The sequence below is a fragment of the Poecilia formosa genome, unplaced genomic scaffold, assembly GCF_000485575.1.
Source record: "Poecilia formosa unplaced genomic scaffold, Poecilia_formosa-5.1.2 Scaffold17, whole genome shotgun sequence".
In the NCBI taxonomy this organism is placed as follows: domain Eukaryota; kingdom Metazoa; phylum Chordata; class Actinopteri; order Cyprinodontiformes; family Poeciliidae; genus Poecilia; species Poecilia formosa.
In genome coordinates this window covers 2,815,602-2,831,935 of record NW_006799956.1, presented here as the reverse complement: position 1 = coordinate 2,831,935, position 16,334 = coordinate 2,815,602, and the positions used below count along the sequence as shown (strand labels likewise).

Sequence of the window (16,334 nt, the reverse complement as noted above, 5' to 3'; positions counted from 1 at the left end):
TGTTACTGAAGTTAAAGCATAAGAGACACAAAAACTGTTCTAAAAACAATTAAAAAAAAAGAAAATAAAAGAAATAAAAAGAGTGTCAGATTATGCAAAAGATTATTTTACTTTAAGGGTTTTTACGCATGTTCAGCAGGGGTGCAATAAATAAATCCAATTATTCAACACCAAAAAGAAAAGGATTCCTGGTCTCTCGGAGTGTCATCATGCAGGATTACCTTCATTAGGGCGGATCTGTTTTGATTGTCACGCAGGTTAAGTTTGGCTTTGCTATCAACGAGGAACTGAACCACTTCATCATGACCGGTAGCGCACGCAATGTGAAGTGGAGTTCTGTTAAAGGGAAGAAGAGTTCAGAATCATGCAAACACCAAACATCGAACATTTGTACAAACCCTTTTAAGAATCTTTAGAAAGTCATAAATAGAGACAAGTTAATTAATCAACCAGGGATCTGAATTGGATGATTTCATCCTCTTACTCATCAAAACTTAAAAATAAATAAATAAATTAAAATGCTCCTTTTAGTTCAATTAAAACTATGCATTGACGCATAAATTAAGATAATCTTATTATTTTTAAATTTTCCGATGCTCTTGAAGCTTAGAAATTAAATGGGAAGTGGGAATTAAGTAGAGGTCAGGGAACCTTTGCACCTGATTCATTTTTTTTTAAAGATCTAAATGAAAAAAAAAAAGATCTAATTTGCTCTGTATTACATTAACAGGTCATTCTAACAGTTGTTTTCCACATAAAATCTTGGGGTACATGCATAATTTACTTAGTACTGCAAGATTTATATAAAAAGCATACTGGTCAGGTTGGATAAGGACAGTACAGACTGGCAAAAGGTACAACGAATTTAGCTTTACTTTAATCTACCAGACAGCTCAAGCAGGGTTATACTTTACAGGATACTTGTGAGGATTACCTGTTCTCCTTGTCAAGTTGATTGATATCGTTCTTCTTAGCCAGCGGCTTCAGCTTGGTCAAATCACCCTGGGAGACAGCCTTGTGAATCTTCCCCAGATCCTTGTCTTTCAGGTCGTAGCCATCAGAAAGTGCACTGACATTGTCTGAGGTGCCACAGTTCTTCTTTTTCTTAGTAAAGCTCAATAACTTCTTCATTGCATACGGCAGTTCAACCTCGCTCCTTAACCGTCACTACCTTCCTCTCGTTAGCTGCTGAGGGGTCACCACAGGCGTCTTTCCCATCCCTAAAAATAAGACGCAGAAAAGCCGATTAGAAGTGCCGCGAGCCGTTTTTTTTTTTTTTTTTTTTTTTTTTTTTTTTTTTCCTTGATGATAAAGCTAATGCTGGTCCCCACGCGCGAATTTAAGGCGAAGTAGCTTCTGTGCCTTTACAGCCTGGTAATCGACTCCCATGTAAAGAGGCCACGATGCCCGTTAGGTGTAGTGTCTCATTACTGGAAGACGGTGTTGGGTGACAGAAAAAAAAAAAAACATACCAGCAATACTAACGACAGGTTTCAGAGGTGCTAACTGCAGTTCATCTCCCGACACGGTGTCTTCTAACAGTCCGTAACGACAACAAATGAGTTTAATTAAAAAAATTAAAACGTTAATATTCCGTTAGTGTTTGTATTCCGAAGCGTTTAAAATGAAAACAGCCGGTTATCACGTTAGCTAATGTCAGCGCTGACCGCAGTTATCGTTATGGCTTCGTGGTTGTTACCATGGCAACATACTGTATAAAAATATTGGTATGAGGCGCTCATAGCGAACTAGCTAGAGTACAAGAAATATTCGAATTCTCATCTAAAGTCAGCTTAAAAATAAACATTATTCACCATTGTTGTTTATGGAGTCCTGCTTAACATCATATTGAGGATTAATGTTGCGCCTCCCACGTCGTCACTTCACTAATGATGCAAACCGCCACATTTAAAACGAGTTTGCGGTGAGGCGCAGAACAGAAGAGATTTGACGACGACTGGGGAACTGCAGCACTAGGGAACGGCATCTTTTTGCTCATTCGGTAGAAAAGTATTCTAAAGAGAATATAAGTACCAAACCCGAAACATTGCTAACTAAATGCTAACTAGAAGTCACTAAAACCGTTTACAATATTACATATTAATACTTTTATACGCCTTAAATGCAAAAATTTCCAATAGTTTACGAAGTGTTAATTGTAATAACAACATTAGACCAAAGTTACTAACCTGTTGATTGTCGAATTTCAGTTACTATCATCGAGCTAACGAAAGTATGCTCACATAAACATGCTTCCACTGGTAGTTTCAAGGAACCAATCAGAGATAAGTAAGGGGCGTTACTATTCCGATTAACCAATAGGAGACTTCAATTTAATTTAGAAAGGTTGGTTTACAACCCATTGAAGACTTTGCTGTGTAATAACAGACGTTTACCACAAGGTGGTGCCATTCTTTCAAAGATTGACTACTATTGGCATGTCAACAAATCACGGTGTTAAGTTCAGTAAATGTATTGACAGCTGAAATAAATAAATATTATGTCTTTTATTCTTGCGTGAGAAAATATTTAATCGAATTCCATCTGAGAACATTATTAAAGTCTAAACAGACCTGTCATGTTTTTCTGTTTAGAACAACAGAATGGCTTCCCCTATCAGAGAACTTGTATTTTTATAAAAACAAAAATAAATAAAATAAAATGAGTCACATTAATCTGACCTTCGTACATAGTGCAAGAGTGCATGGATTACATCAATGTGATGCCATGGCATTAGACATTTGACTAAGCGGTAAAAACCCATTCTCAGCCTTAAAGCTCTGAAGAAGTAGGCTACAGACTTTTATCACTGTACATTAAACCAAACTATGCAACACACAAAGAAACACTGAAATTTTTGAGATTCTTTCCAGTAATACTATTCAGATCACATGCCAAAAACGAGCTGCGTCTGATGTCACAGAGAAGAAGATGAACGCAACAGTAAATTCCCCTGAAATCCACCCTTAAATCACGTTGCATTGCTCTGAGGTCAGCATTAAATATTTATTCACCTTGAAAGAAAACTATGAAAGACCCCGCTCTAAAAATGTGATTCTCATAAAATGAACAACGCTGAAGATACATGTTGGCTAATCCAAAAACTTGATCTGGGTCGTTGGAGGTGAGAAGTTTTGTCCCGGTTTGATCTCTTTTTGTCTCCGAAAATTCTTTTTGAAAGGTAAGTGAAAAGAAAAAGAGATAAACAGATTAAGAAGCTGAAGAAAAGTCATTGTGCGAACAAGTCACTCGGGTTCCTCTCGTCTCTTTGTCTGCTGGAACTAATTATCTTTCTTGCAGCTCTGCAGGTGCACAAGAAATCCAGGAGACGTGAAAGTCTTACTGCTGATTTCTGCTGCTTTTTGCACAAGTTTTTATTACTCTTGACATATCTCTGCCTTACTTACAATTCCCTTTTTCTATCACTTCTCATCAGAGGTGTTCATTGATCCACATCAACTACAAATCTTTCCACACTGTAGGAGCCCAACAATCTTTGTTCTGATCATTTGGTGCAGCCAATGCTTTCAGTTTTTGTTTGCTGGAAAACCAAAGTCAAGTAGTTCCTTGTTAATGAACACACTTTGAGCTACCAAAACAAAGCGATCTGTTCGTGTTAGCAGGCGTCAGAACCTCCAGAACTTTCTTAAAAACGTGGGGAAATTGATTCGTTATAAAGACGAGTTATGAAATCTAAGTGAAATTCTGGCTCAATTAATTTATTTGAAAGTCATTCCTATTTAACAAAGAAAGATCCATAATAATCCCTGTCAAAAAGGAGAAATATGATACTACGTCATATGGTCACATTACTGTCGTAATCCATGTTCATCTGAGATTTTTTCTTCACTCGTCCAATTAGCTTAATCCCAATAAAGTATCAGTGTCCTTGACTTAAGAGGTGATTATATCTTATTGAAAATATTTTTAAAAGAACTGAGGACTGGAATGCATAATGTCACTGCTTTCTCCATTCAGGAGAAATCTTTACGTCGGTATCGATCCAAAACTATCGATACCAAGTTGATATCATTATCAGATCTGAACTAGTTTGATAAGATCGATACTTTAGTTTCAGATTCCCTCTTGAAATGTAGCTTTATGTTTGTGTAGTAGTTTCTCAGCGCTACCATAAAAATCTTTTTACTATTGCAGTATGCTTACTTAGAAAACAATGCACATAAGTTTGATTTAATGTTCTATTGTTTCAGTTCATCTTAAAAACATGTTGTTAAAGTATTTTTGCAGACACCTACGGATTTTATATGCGTCTGGCTCCCTGATAACATTTAACATTTCACACAAAACAACCCTTTTCTAATACCTACATGGATTTTTTAAAAAAGTTTCTAATTGGTTGTGCTTGAGCTTATTTTGCAGTATCAAAGAAAAGAGGGTCGAATGCAAATGAAGGACAAAAAAATCTAAAAAATAAAAAACATTTTCCTTGCACTTCACAAATATGCTTTACTTTATATTTATCTCTCACAAAAAATCCCAACAAAAGCTTCAAACTGCGAGAAAATTCAACGTGTTTGAGAATTTTTCCAAGGCACTGTAAACGAAACTTATTTGAGCGCAGACTGAACTAGACTTTGGAGAGTTTGGAGGAGTTTTGGCTTCCAGCTCAGCATCCCTAACGCTCATTCTGGTAGTAGCTGCCTCCCAAACCTGAAACATGAAGTGAGACATGATAAATGGGGTGAGCACACGCTGTTTAGAGCGGGGGGAAATAATTAAGTGCTCTCCGATGTACTATAACTATTACAAAATGAGGTTGCAACCTCGAGAAGAGGTCTGGTGTCAGCATCAGCAGAGCCCTGCATGTCAAACTCCCACAGCAGGTCAGGCAGGCAGAGAGTAAAATAAGGTTTATCTTTGCTGCGATTGGTTTTAAAGTTTAACGAGTCTTTCCGTGTCTCAGTAAGTGAGTTTGTCATCAAGCATCACCTCAGAGGTGAGCTCCTGTTTCTGCTGGAGCCTCAGAAGTTCAGGTATCAGTGGAATATGAACAACAATCAGAAACCATGTGTTTGTGCTTTCATAAAATAAAGAGTGAAAGACATTACCTGTCGTTTTGGTTTTAGTTTGAACCATAAAACTGGAGAGTTTTACCTAGGACATGTACGGTATGTGACCAACCAGGTTCACAGAGTCAGCCCAGTGAAAATATGTTTCTCATCAGCTTTTCAACTACGTCTAATGAATATTATGAGATTGAAAAAAAAAAAAAAGATCATTTTTTTCCCCCTCTGGTAGGTTTAGCTGTGCCACTGGTAAATTCTACAAAAATATCCTTGCTGTATGTCACAGTGATTCAATGATCAAAATGCCGACAAGACTTTCCCAGATCCAAGCTTTCAGGCTTCAGACTCAAACACAGTTTGTCAATCAGAAATTTTCCTCAGTTTGGAAACGCAAAATAAATTTGCGGAAAATATCTCACTGTTCATTCACCGAAGGTGACGTCCTGGAGCTTTACATTTTATCAAATGCCATCGTCAAAAACATGGAGCAAATACACACCCAACATGTTGATCGATATTCCAGGTATTCTGAATGAAAGTCGGTTCTGAACAGGTGCGTTTTTTTTTGTTTGTTTGTTTTTTGCCCTGATTTAAAGGAACTCAGTGTTTCAGCTGTTTTGCATTTTCCTGGAAGTTTGTTCCAGATTTGTGCTGCATAAAAACTGATTGCTGCTTCCCAATGTTTGGTTCTGGTTCTGAGGATACAACAACAACAACAACAACAACAACAGGTTTTTACATATTTTGCTGCTGAGTCATTCAGTGACTTATAAACTAACAGACGTATTTTAAAGTCTATTCTCTGAGCTTCAAGGAGTCAGTGTAGGGACTTTAGTAGTGGGGTGATGTGCTCTCTCTCCCTGGTTTTAGTGAGAATGCCAGCAGCAGCGTTCTGGACGTCAGTCCTTTAATCCTGGAAATGTTCTTCAGGCGACGGAAGGCCGACTTTGTAATTACCTTTATGTGTCTCTGAAGGTTCAGATCTGAGTCCATCGCTTCATCCAAATTTCAGGCCTGATTACTAGTTTCTGGCTGTAATAACTAATAAATACAGAATAATACAGGACAAGTTAAAACTGCAGTAGAAAGAAATCATAACTTTGAGACTGATGGAAAGCACATCGTTGGAATGGTAGAAAGCTATAAAGCTAAGTAGTGATATGCGGTATCAATCTGCCCCCATCAGGTGATCCTTTCCTATTAACATCTTTTGTTTTTGTTTGTTTAACACATCTTCTTTACTTACTAGAATTGAAGGGTGACCAAATTTAGCCATGCAATAAGCCTAAAAATTGGTTTTCCAACCTCAGCGAATAGGTTATCTGTTCACTTTTGAGTGTAAGTCTTGCAGTGCTCTAGTCGCCAGACTGTCAACATATTTAATTCCAACCAAATAACTTCCTAAACTAATACATCCCCGATACATTTGTGAGGGTGCAAGACTCACAAATTGTTCATGAAGGGCAGTTTTTTTGTTGTTGTTTTTCACACGAGAACACGGTAAAACACCTCATCAAATCGGCTGACATTTCGGAAATGCTTCCTCTGCAGCGGCTGCAAAAGGTGATAGTGGTAATGAGGCTGAGGTCCCGGGCCTGGGCACGGGTTATGGCCGTGGTTTCATAAACAGTAACCTTTCCAGTAATTTGCTGAGAGGTTGTTGTGCACTCCGAGGCGGCACAATAAATGTGAAACCTTCCAGGTGTTTCTCTGTTGTATTTTTTTTTGTAACATATTAAAAAGTACAATTTTTATTGCTTATTTTGTGTAGCTGTTTATGCAAATATGTTCAATATTTTCTTTTTATTGTATGCTCAGAGAGCAGTTTCAATCTAATGGTATTCAGATTCTAACCAGGGGAATGTTTCACAGATTAATAATGTTGTGTACGTCAAACCTTCTTTCGCAGGAGCTTTATGGTAATTAGTTAAAAGTTGTTTAATGGTCATATGAGGGATAATTCTTCACAGCCTCGTCGTCAGTTTGGTAATGAACTCTGCAGCTGATTGAATATTTTGCATTTGCATGTTAATGCTGTTGCTCTGAAATGTAACAGCTGTGAAATGTTCCTCCTGGCTGAAAGAGCTCAGGGTGTAAAATCGAAGCTCTAACATCAGAGAGACTGTAGGAACACAGAAAACGCGTAGGAAACTAAAAACACTGCATTTAGGACATGTACAATAATATTTGGCATGGATATTCTCTTACTGGAGCTTAGTGAACCAAAAAAACACTTATTCACATAAACACATGCTTCAGCTCTATTTTATAGGTGGATGTCTGGAGGTTAATTAGGAAAAAATAAAAAAACAATCTGTGAAGTTTAGTTGACTTAATTTTTTGAGGAAACAAATACAGAAACGCTCTCTTCCAGATATGGTCTTCGAGGCATACGTGTCACTTTAAATGGTGTGTGATGAATTTATCCCTCTGCATGATAACACAAGGAGCGATGATAATTAAAGAATAGCAAAGAGAGAGTGAAAAGGGAACGTCTATGTAGTTACAAGAACACCATGACAGTGCAAACTTTGACAGCTTGTGTGAACGTGACATAAAAGATTCATTCATTTTTTATGGTAGACTAAACAGAGGAGTTAAACTGTCTGAGGATATAAAAATAATTTTAAAGAAAGAAGTAAAAAATACATTTAACTCGAGTCTATGTTTGTCAGGAGAAACTGGTTTAGTTGCAAATGTAGTTCAAGAGCAAAGCCCCATTTGGTCCCAGTTGGGGTCCATATTCTGATCCCTACACAGTCTCAAGCATCCCCCCCAGGGACCTCCATTGAAAATTGTTAGACTGAATGGTAAAAACTTCCCATCTGCCAAAAATAGCATCATTCAATGGCCACCAACAAGGACAGAATAAGAAACTTAATTTCTTGTGTCAGTTTTGAACTTTTTCCCTACGATCGCTTGACTGCGAGTAACCTCAAGCTGTCAGATAGTCACCAACCCAACTAAGTACAAGACAGGTTTAACTCTCCGACATTAATCCTTCAGCATGTCGAGGTTAGTGAACCTTCGTCAGCGCAGACTGAGCATCTGCATAGTGCACCCTGAGGAGAAAATAAGAAATACTGGCTAATTGGTGAACAATTTTTGTTGTATTTGTACTTTTTTGTAATCATTGGTCCGTATGTAGGGCATACATAATATCTCTAAGTTTTAGAACTCACATCAAAGGCTGTGGTTACCTGGCTTAGCTACAGAGGAGCAGTATTTACATATATCATTACAATATAAGGTAAAGATGCAATATTGATGCAGGTTTATTGTATAAATATTTGTTCTCCACTTACACCATTTCCACCTACTCCTTTGGGGTGTAAGTACAAAATTTGGCTGATGTGTCTGTGAGACACAGAAGGCTAATAACTTAAAAACCAGATCTGTGGTCATTCATAAGTTGAGAAGCAAACATTGGCTTATTCAAATCAAAGCTAAGAAGGTTCAAGTTTTTGTCATTTTATCTTTTTGACACATTACCAGCAGCACTAAAACAGGCTTTCTCTCTTCTTTTAATAGTAGGAACGCTGGCTCTGGAAACACACGCCTCAGCTTTTATCACTGCCTGACCTGCTGGGGAATATAGTTGCAAACACGACAGCTGCTGCAAATATTTTAGTCACCAGTTGACCTTTTCATTTTGGTCCCTATGTGAGGCTTAAGTTTGACTTTTCCCGACGGAATCGTTTTTTGTTTTTTTTGCAAAGGAAAGACTGAAAGACGACACAGACTGTCAAACATCCATGTACCTGCTGTTGACCTTGTTTCTAATTGAGGAGCTTTTGTAAATGACGAGATGCATTTTAATTTATTTTCTTTCAAATAAACAAGAAATTTACAAAAGGGATTCTTCTGTGCTCTGTTGAACTCAAGCTTCCCCAGTCTGGTACATATTCAGGATACATCGGTGTGAAGGTGTGCAGGGTTGAGGATTTTTAATTTGCACATTTCAAATTCAAACGTGTCCCAGGAAATAACACCGATACCGCGCTGCAGTGATAAGTCCTATTAAGTCCTGGAAAACTCATCACCGCAAAACAAACTGAGTTTTTTATTTTTATTTTTTCCTAATCAAACAAACTATTTAAGATAGATTGGGAATGGAGTTTGAGGAAAGGGAAACGACTACAACTACAGCAAGGAACAAGTGTGAAATAGTTCAAAACACCTCAACTGGATTTCATCATCCGGGAGGTGAAACCAAAAGAGAATGAAATTTTAAGTTGCTTTTTTTTTTTTTTTTTTTAATAACAATATAATTTTCTGTGGCGACCTGAAATCTGAACTTTCTTTGAAGTTGGATTATCACATTTTGAAAGCTCACTGCAGTATTTGAAACCTGCTGCTGCTGCTTATCTTTTCATTTTCGTTAATTATGAACAAAGCAAATGTGAAAAGGAAAATCTGGTGACAAAATGTTTGTTTCACACCAATTGAGGGATGCATAATGTCTAAGGATTTCTTCTCTTTGTTAATAATATTCCTTAAAACACAGTTGGGGGGGGGGGGGGGGAATCCTCATCCTCATTATCATGAAGTCATTTAATGTCCAATTTAACTGATTGACATTTATGACATCCAGTTATAGATGCAGATGTGAGTTAACATGTGAAATATTCCATTATGCTCAGAATTAATGATACCACTTGACAATGTAATTTAATTTAACTTAATTTCATGTAAACCAGAAAACTTATTTTTTGACAAAATGACAAAGGCTAATAATAATAATAATAATACATTTTACATTTTAAGAATGTCAAACAGACGTTAAGGTAATCAAATAGGAATTAAATCTCTTGTGAGAAAGAGAGAACATTTTTTAGTTGGTCTGAGGCGTCCTCCGAGAGTGAAGTCTGGCTTTAATCCTTCAAAAGAAATGTTAAGGAATATATTTATTTAAATTACAGGAATCAAACTCTTCATTTAGTTGCCAATCAGCTTTTTCCACAGTTATTTTTGGACATCCTTACTGATGAGATCAATGACAACCGTTGTTTTGTTTTTTTAAAACACCAACAATCTGCAAAAAGCTGACTAGTCTTCCTGATCACCTGCCGTCGCAGTTTTCAGGGAAGGAGAAACCGTGTGGCGAAGAGACACGACTAAACGCAACAAAATTATCTTCACAGATGTCTCCAGACTTTTGACAGTGAAACTGGAAATCATGAGACACTCGGGGTCAGAGAGTTCAGTCTGCAGATTCTGCAGTGACGGTGCTGAAAGGCTGAGGTTGAAATAAAGGACGTGCCGAGCTGAGTTGTTGTCATGCGGTGATGAACGACAACGTCTACGTGACGTGTTGCTAAGATATCTCTCGATGAGCTTCAGACGGTCGTTGTAGAGATGATGGGAACCAGTAGCAGCCGCACGGTATGAAGCGTTACGTGAAAGAAACCAGGTCACTGGTTCGTCTAGCTTGACCCTCTTCCAGGCAGCTCTGCTCTGGATCGTCATGAGCAGATGTTAAGTCCGAGCAGAAATCCCAGTCCGATTTCTGCTCGGACTGGGATTTCTGTCGCACACAGTGTTGAATTGCTTTTTGTACCTTCTGAGCTCTGTGTTAGAAAACATCTCATTTTTTTCCAAGTTATACTGCAGTTCTGTCAATCAAGATCAAATATAAGGCACCGGATACTACGGACACTAGGTGGTGCTGGAGCACCTGCTCTTTTTTTCTCTGGAGAATAGAAAAAGTGCCCTTTTGAATTTTTTTTTTTAACAATGTATTGCATGATGCCCGTGGCAGCATTTCTGGGTTTATATTACCAGTGCTCCACGTTCTTTTTGTAACAGTTTTACCTTTTCATCAATCCATAACAATTTAGTCATTTTATTAAGTCTAAGAATTATGTAAAAAAATAAATAAATAAATAAAAATGTGTCCAGGTGCTCGTGTCATTGCGCCTTACAGGATTGGTTTTTGTAGTTGTGTTCACTAATACATGTAGATTCAGATTAGCTTTATTTTGGTAAATTTACAAAATTACAAAAATAATGATAATATTGAGATAATAATTGATAAAATAAAAAAATTTTTTTACAACAATCATTTATCAAAAAAGGAATAGGCTGAAGCCAAGACCTATACTTTACAAATACAGGCATGAATAGGTTTTCTGTTTCAAATTCATCAAATTGTTTTCGTCTGTTTTCTTTGGACCATCTGTTTTTTTTCTTTTAACAATGGATAACTTTTAAAGTTATAAATACTTTAAGGGTATTTATTTTCTTGTGAGTGTGTGGAAATTAAAAATCCACTGGCAACTCCACGTGTCATTCAAGATTTTTTTTTTTTTTTTTTTTTGGCACTTGAGCTCCCACCCCTCAAAATATCAAAATATCTGTGCACGGCCCTGACCGACACCTTCAATTGTTTGCCTGAATAATGTGAATCATGCGTGGAGCAGAGCTCACGGAAAACCTTCTGTGTGCCGGTGGATTTGTGTTTATTTTTCAATTTGCCATAAAACTGCAGCTTAGTCTTAAGTTAAACACGTAAGAATAAACATACTAAATTCAGTTCACCTCACAGGCTGCTGTTTTCAGATTTCAATCCCACTGCGTCATTTGTTTCCACAGTTACCCCAAACGACTTGATCTGAAGTTTCTCTTTCCAAACAAACAGCCACATAATTGAATTATCCCCTAAGTTACACAGCTCTGCACAAGTCATCCCTCATTAGCATACAAATTGAATCACAGCTGTCGGCTTATTTATGGGAGCTGTGAGGGACATTTTTAAAGAGACAGCGCTCACAGCAACAACAGCAGCAGACATGCGTCGCTCCTCGGCTCCCGTTCAGATTCGTTTCAGCAGCTACCAGATCTTAAATTTGACGGTCAGATCAGAGCCGAGGCAGTCTGTCAGAAAAAAAAAGAGCAAAATTCTTGCAGAGAAGCGTTTTGAGAAGGTGATACGGCGGAGTTGTTGTGATGCACTTTAGTGGGGGTGTGGTGGAAAATATGTCTGTTTGTGCAAAATAAGTGACGACAGTTAGCATGGCAATATGACCTTTTTGCTGCACGTTAGATAACTCTGAATGAATTATGATTTTATTAAGGGGGCGGTGTATGGCTGGAGCGTGCAGAGAGGAAGTTGCTAGAGGAACTGTTCACTTTGCGTTATAAGATGGGACAGAACTGATTTTTAATCCCAAGGGGTTGTGAGTTTCCAAAACTGATTTTAATATTCGTGCTCTGTGCCCTGTGTCGATGTTTTGGCATATTGTTGTTAATAATTGACATATTTTTCTGTACAGGACCTTGGTTCTTGTTGGTAGAATTTGGGTGTAAATAAAGCTGGACTGAACCGAATTGGTCTGCCAACCTTTTTAAAATCATAGATTCAGCTTTTTATGTTAACTTGAGTTTTTCGTAACATAAACTGATTTAGTTTCCTCACTCTTAAATGCAGAACGCTTCGGAATAAATAAAACCTTCTCTTCAATCCGTCTCATTTGCTTACGCCATATCTTTGTGTTGCTCCAGTGTATCTAATGGACTCTGGTCTTGTGGAGATATTAGCAGTGATGCTTTATGTGTTTTCAAAAGAATGAAGAATTTCTTCTTTTTTTTTTTTTTTAGTGGAATATGCTTTGCTTTTAAGTATCTTCCTGAATGCCTCATAAATCTAAGCCTTGTAGAGATGTAGCCATTTTAATACTGCACAAAATGAACTGACTCGGATATCAACTTCTGTTGCAAAAAGAAAAAGTCTTGTCTTGTCACCCCCCACTCCTCCCACTAACAAATCGTCTTTATACTAAGTTGTTCAGAGATGGTCTTATAACCGTCCTGAATGGATTAAAACAGTATTTTGGATCCATATCGTTCTTGGCACCGTGACGCCGCTAAGCTGCCAAACGTCTGCTGTTGTGGCTGGTCCAACTAGTTCACAACCAGTCCGCTAAGCCCGTCTGAAGAGCAGCACCTGCTGCTCTGGCGGTCCGGTGGGAGGCGAGAGAGGGAAATCATCAGAAACAGACAAGACGGACACGGCGACTCTGGAGGGGCCGCCGAGATCCACAGCTCAGGTGTGAAAGATCTGTTGACAAACGACTCAAGTTGAGCCCGCAGGGAAAGACGTCAGACACACGGAAGAAGAAGGTTGACCAAAGAAGAATGACCAAAATGATACTTTTTGATACTTTTTGCCCAAATCGATTATCTGCAGCAAAAACTTGGAAGTGGAAGTTTGCAGATGCCCTCTGTCTAACCCGATTGAGCACCAGCTCCTTTTCTTTGTTTGTCGCCTGCACACATCTGGTACGCATCAGTACTTATAAATGATTTATATGCGCAACAGGTCATAAAATATGAGCAGATGAATGCACAAGTAGGAGTCACATCAGTTCCTCCATGTGGCATTATGTGAAACAAAACAGTCAGAATAACCAGACGAATTCTCTGTAATTTACGGCTGTGGTGTCACATGAGCCTGCCGCCGACGTGAGAGGGAACCGGTGGCTCGTGGCGGGAAGAAGTCTTCATGCACCAACGCGTGTCAGGGAGGCAAGAAGAAATGTTTCAAGAAAAGTTAGACAGTTGTTTTGTTTTTTTCCTAAATGTGTGGAGTTTGCAGAATTGTAAATGACATTAACTTATTCTGGAATCATTCACTTCACAGAACACAAACAGAGGTTTTTTTTTCTCCATTATTTAAGGAGTAAAAATGGAAAAAAAAAAATCTATAAAATTTATAGTGAAAAAGAAAAAGATTTTACAGACAATCAAATCCTTAACATTACATTACCATAGAGTCGCCATAATTCAAGAAACATAAATTTCAAGTAATTTTTACAGTTGTGAACTGTTGAAATGACGGTTTGCCAAAATATTATACCATAATGTCTTTTACACTAAGGATGTATTTACTACATTAAACTCAGTCATTTTACAATGAAATGCCATAATGTATCAAACAGCTCTGCCATATTCTTCCCCACTGATTTACACTAATTAGCAATTTTCCATAGACAGTTTCCAGTTCTGAAGGGTTTAAGTGGCGGCTGCCAAAACATTGCATCATATTGTCTTGTATTTTACCATAAATTATTCACTTTTAAAAAATTTTTAACAGTGTACAAAATTACAGTTTTATTTTGAATCACACCATTTGGGATTAAGGTTCTGATTTCAAATCAACACAGCCTAGAAACGGAACAACCTGTTGCTGTTTTTGAAATACTAAATACTAAAATGCTAAACGTGTGAATAACCTCACACACCGTGACAACCTGGCTGCCATGGGGCCAGGCCTCATGCATGGCCTGTTTCCACCGTAAGCAGGGAACACCAGCGAACAGTCGCAGAGGAAATCACCATTTTCTTTCTTTTAGTTTTTTTTTCTTTTTTCGCTTTATGACTCCTCAGTCGATAAATGAGGGGCTATCGGCTGGGGCATCTGGAAAGGATTTGCCTGTTTCTCATCATTTACACGGCTGGGAAGCTTGGCTTGCAGTCAGGAAAGCGCAGTAAACGGCCCAAGTCGCATTAGCGGAGAATCAAAGAGGTGGGAGGGAGCAGCAGAAAGGCACGCAATTACTCAACGGAACCATTAATGCCCAATGAGTCAACATGAGAAAACAAATTACAGACAAACAGGACAGAGGTTTCCCACTTGTTATTGGGGATTTATTTTTATTATTTTTTTTGAGTTGCACTAACAAGACAGAAGGACAGAAGCTTCCAACGTTTGGCTGCTGCAGCTACAGAGTTCCAGGATTTTTATTTTTATTTTTTGGCACAAAATATGCTAGTGATGATGAAGTGGTGAAAGAGAAAAAGGAACGCAAAATATATGTCACGTTCTTCAGTTACATGTTATCTTTAAAATTATAAACAAGAGTGAGGAACAGAAGAATTGGCACAAAGATGGAGAAAAGCACATACTTGAGTGTCCAAAGTGTGCATTTTCAAAACACAACTTTAGCGTGACTCGCTGACAGATTTCAAGGAACAAACATGAACACATCTAATGTCCTCATAGCATACGGACGTTTGACCACGACCAACTGGTTCCACCTGTTGCGTGGGGCATTCAGGGACCAGTTTGCAGGAGGAATCTCAGCAAAGACTGTGCTCTGTTACTTTTTTCCCCTTTTTTTTTTTTTGGAGGCCACTTGGACCTCTTGCGTGTCTTCTGGCTTCAGGGCTTATGGGAAAAGGAGAAAAACAAATTAATAACAAATTAACACGTGGGAAATTAATAAAATCTCATGGAGATTTTAGGATGAAGATACCCGGTGGCACGAGTTAAAACAACTTGCCTGGTAGAGAAGCAGATAAATGCATTTGGTTTCTGCTTTTTTTTTATTTTTTATTTTGTAGTAGAACGTGTCGGTATCAAATAAAACCGTTACGAATTCATTGATTTTGATGGTCTGGTGTGATTACATTTCTGTCCTAATTTATATTCTCAAAATATAAATGAAGATGTACATCAATGATGTCGGGAATTTTCCTACACCAAAAACTATTAAAGTACATTATGTCCCAGTCCAATTCTGCATTAAATTAAATGAGCGCCATGGTGAAACTCTCAGTAGTTTTACAGTACTATAGCAATAAGTAATTATTTTACTCTCTTGCCGATGTTGTGAACAAATGTGTAACATTATGTTCCTATGCAGTGAAAGACATTTTGTTCAAATATGAAAATTTGTATAATTTTTTTGTCAAGTTAAAGCCGCAGTATGTAGCTTTTACAAAAGAAAAAAATACATATATTTCTAAACATTTGTATGTTATGAGATAATCTGTGAAAATATCACCTCCTCCCCAAAAACCAACCAATCAGAGCCAGAAGGAAGGCCTTAAAGCTGTCAATCATGCCAGTGAACACGCTGCTAAATGTGGTAATGGGGGAGAAACAACGGATAATTTTTGGAAAACTGCTTATCCGCCATCATCAGTGGCCATGCTAACTAGCACTTAGCATTCATGGCAGGCTCCACCATAGCAGAATGTAGCAGAGAGAAACACATGGGTGATTGAGAGCTTGAGAGCACTAAGACCCTCCCCATGGCTCCGATTGGTTGTTTCTGATGGAGTCACGTATTTTGCCAGCAGGAACAGAGGACTAAGGCAGAGGAACTCAAATGATCAATCACATGTTACAGTCACAACAAGGCAACAGTTTTCACAGACATGTAAAAAACAAAAAATATATTATTTTTAAATTAAAGTTACAACTTGAAAAGTATGATTGACTGGACACAAACACTTTGATTCTTCAGGACCATCATGTTCTGCCCCCCCGCTGACAGCGTTTTCTTGCTGAGTAGTTTGCTG

The 16,334-nt window shown here is 37.9% G+C and overlaps 1 protein-coding gene across 4 annotated transcripts in view; it reads right to left on the bottom strand.

The window, feature by feature from the left end:
• ankrd26 (ankyrin repeat domain containing 26) overlaps positions 1–2,271 on the bottom strand; it is a 31,480-nt gene extending 29,209 nt beyond the window's left edge. For 3 of the 4 annotated variants that reach the window (XM_016668811.1, XM_016668813.1, XM_016668814.1), the window contains exons 1-3: positions 2,190–2,271; positions 935–1,220; positions 222–336 (exon numbers count right to left, since the gene is read on the bottom strand). In XM_016668811.1, the coding sequence (XP_016524297.1) occupies positions 222–336; positions 935–1,131 (312 nt within the window). In that variant the 5' untranslated portion in view covers positions 1,132–1,220; positions 2,190–2,271. Of the gene's footprint in view, positions 1–221; positions 337–934; positions 1,221–1,472; positions 1,677–2,189 lie in introns of those variants that run through there. The other variant, XM_016668812.1, reaches the window with a different exon arrangement.
• Positions 2,272–16,334: the final 14,063 nt, after the last annotated feature.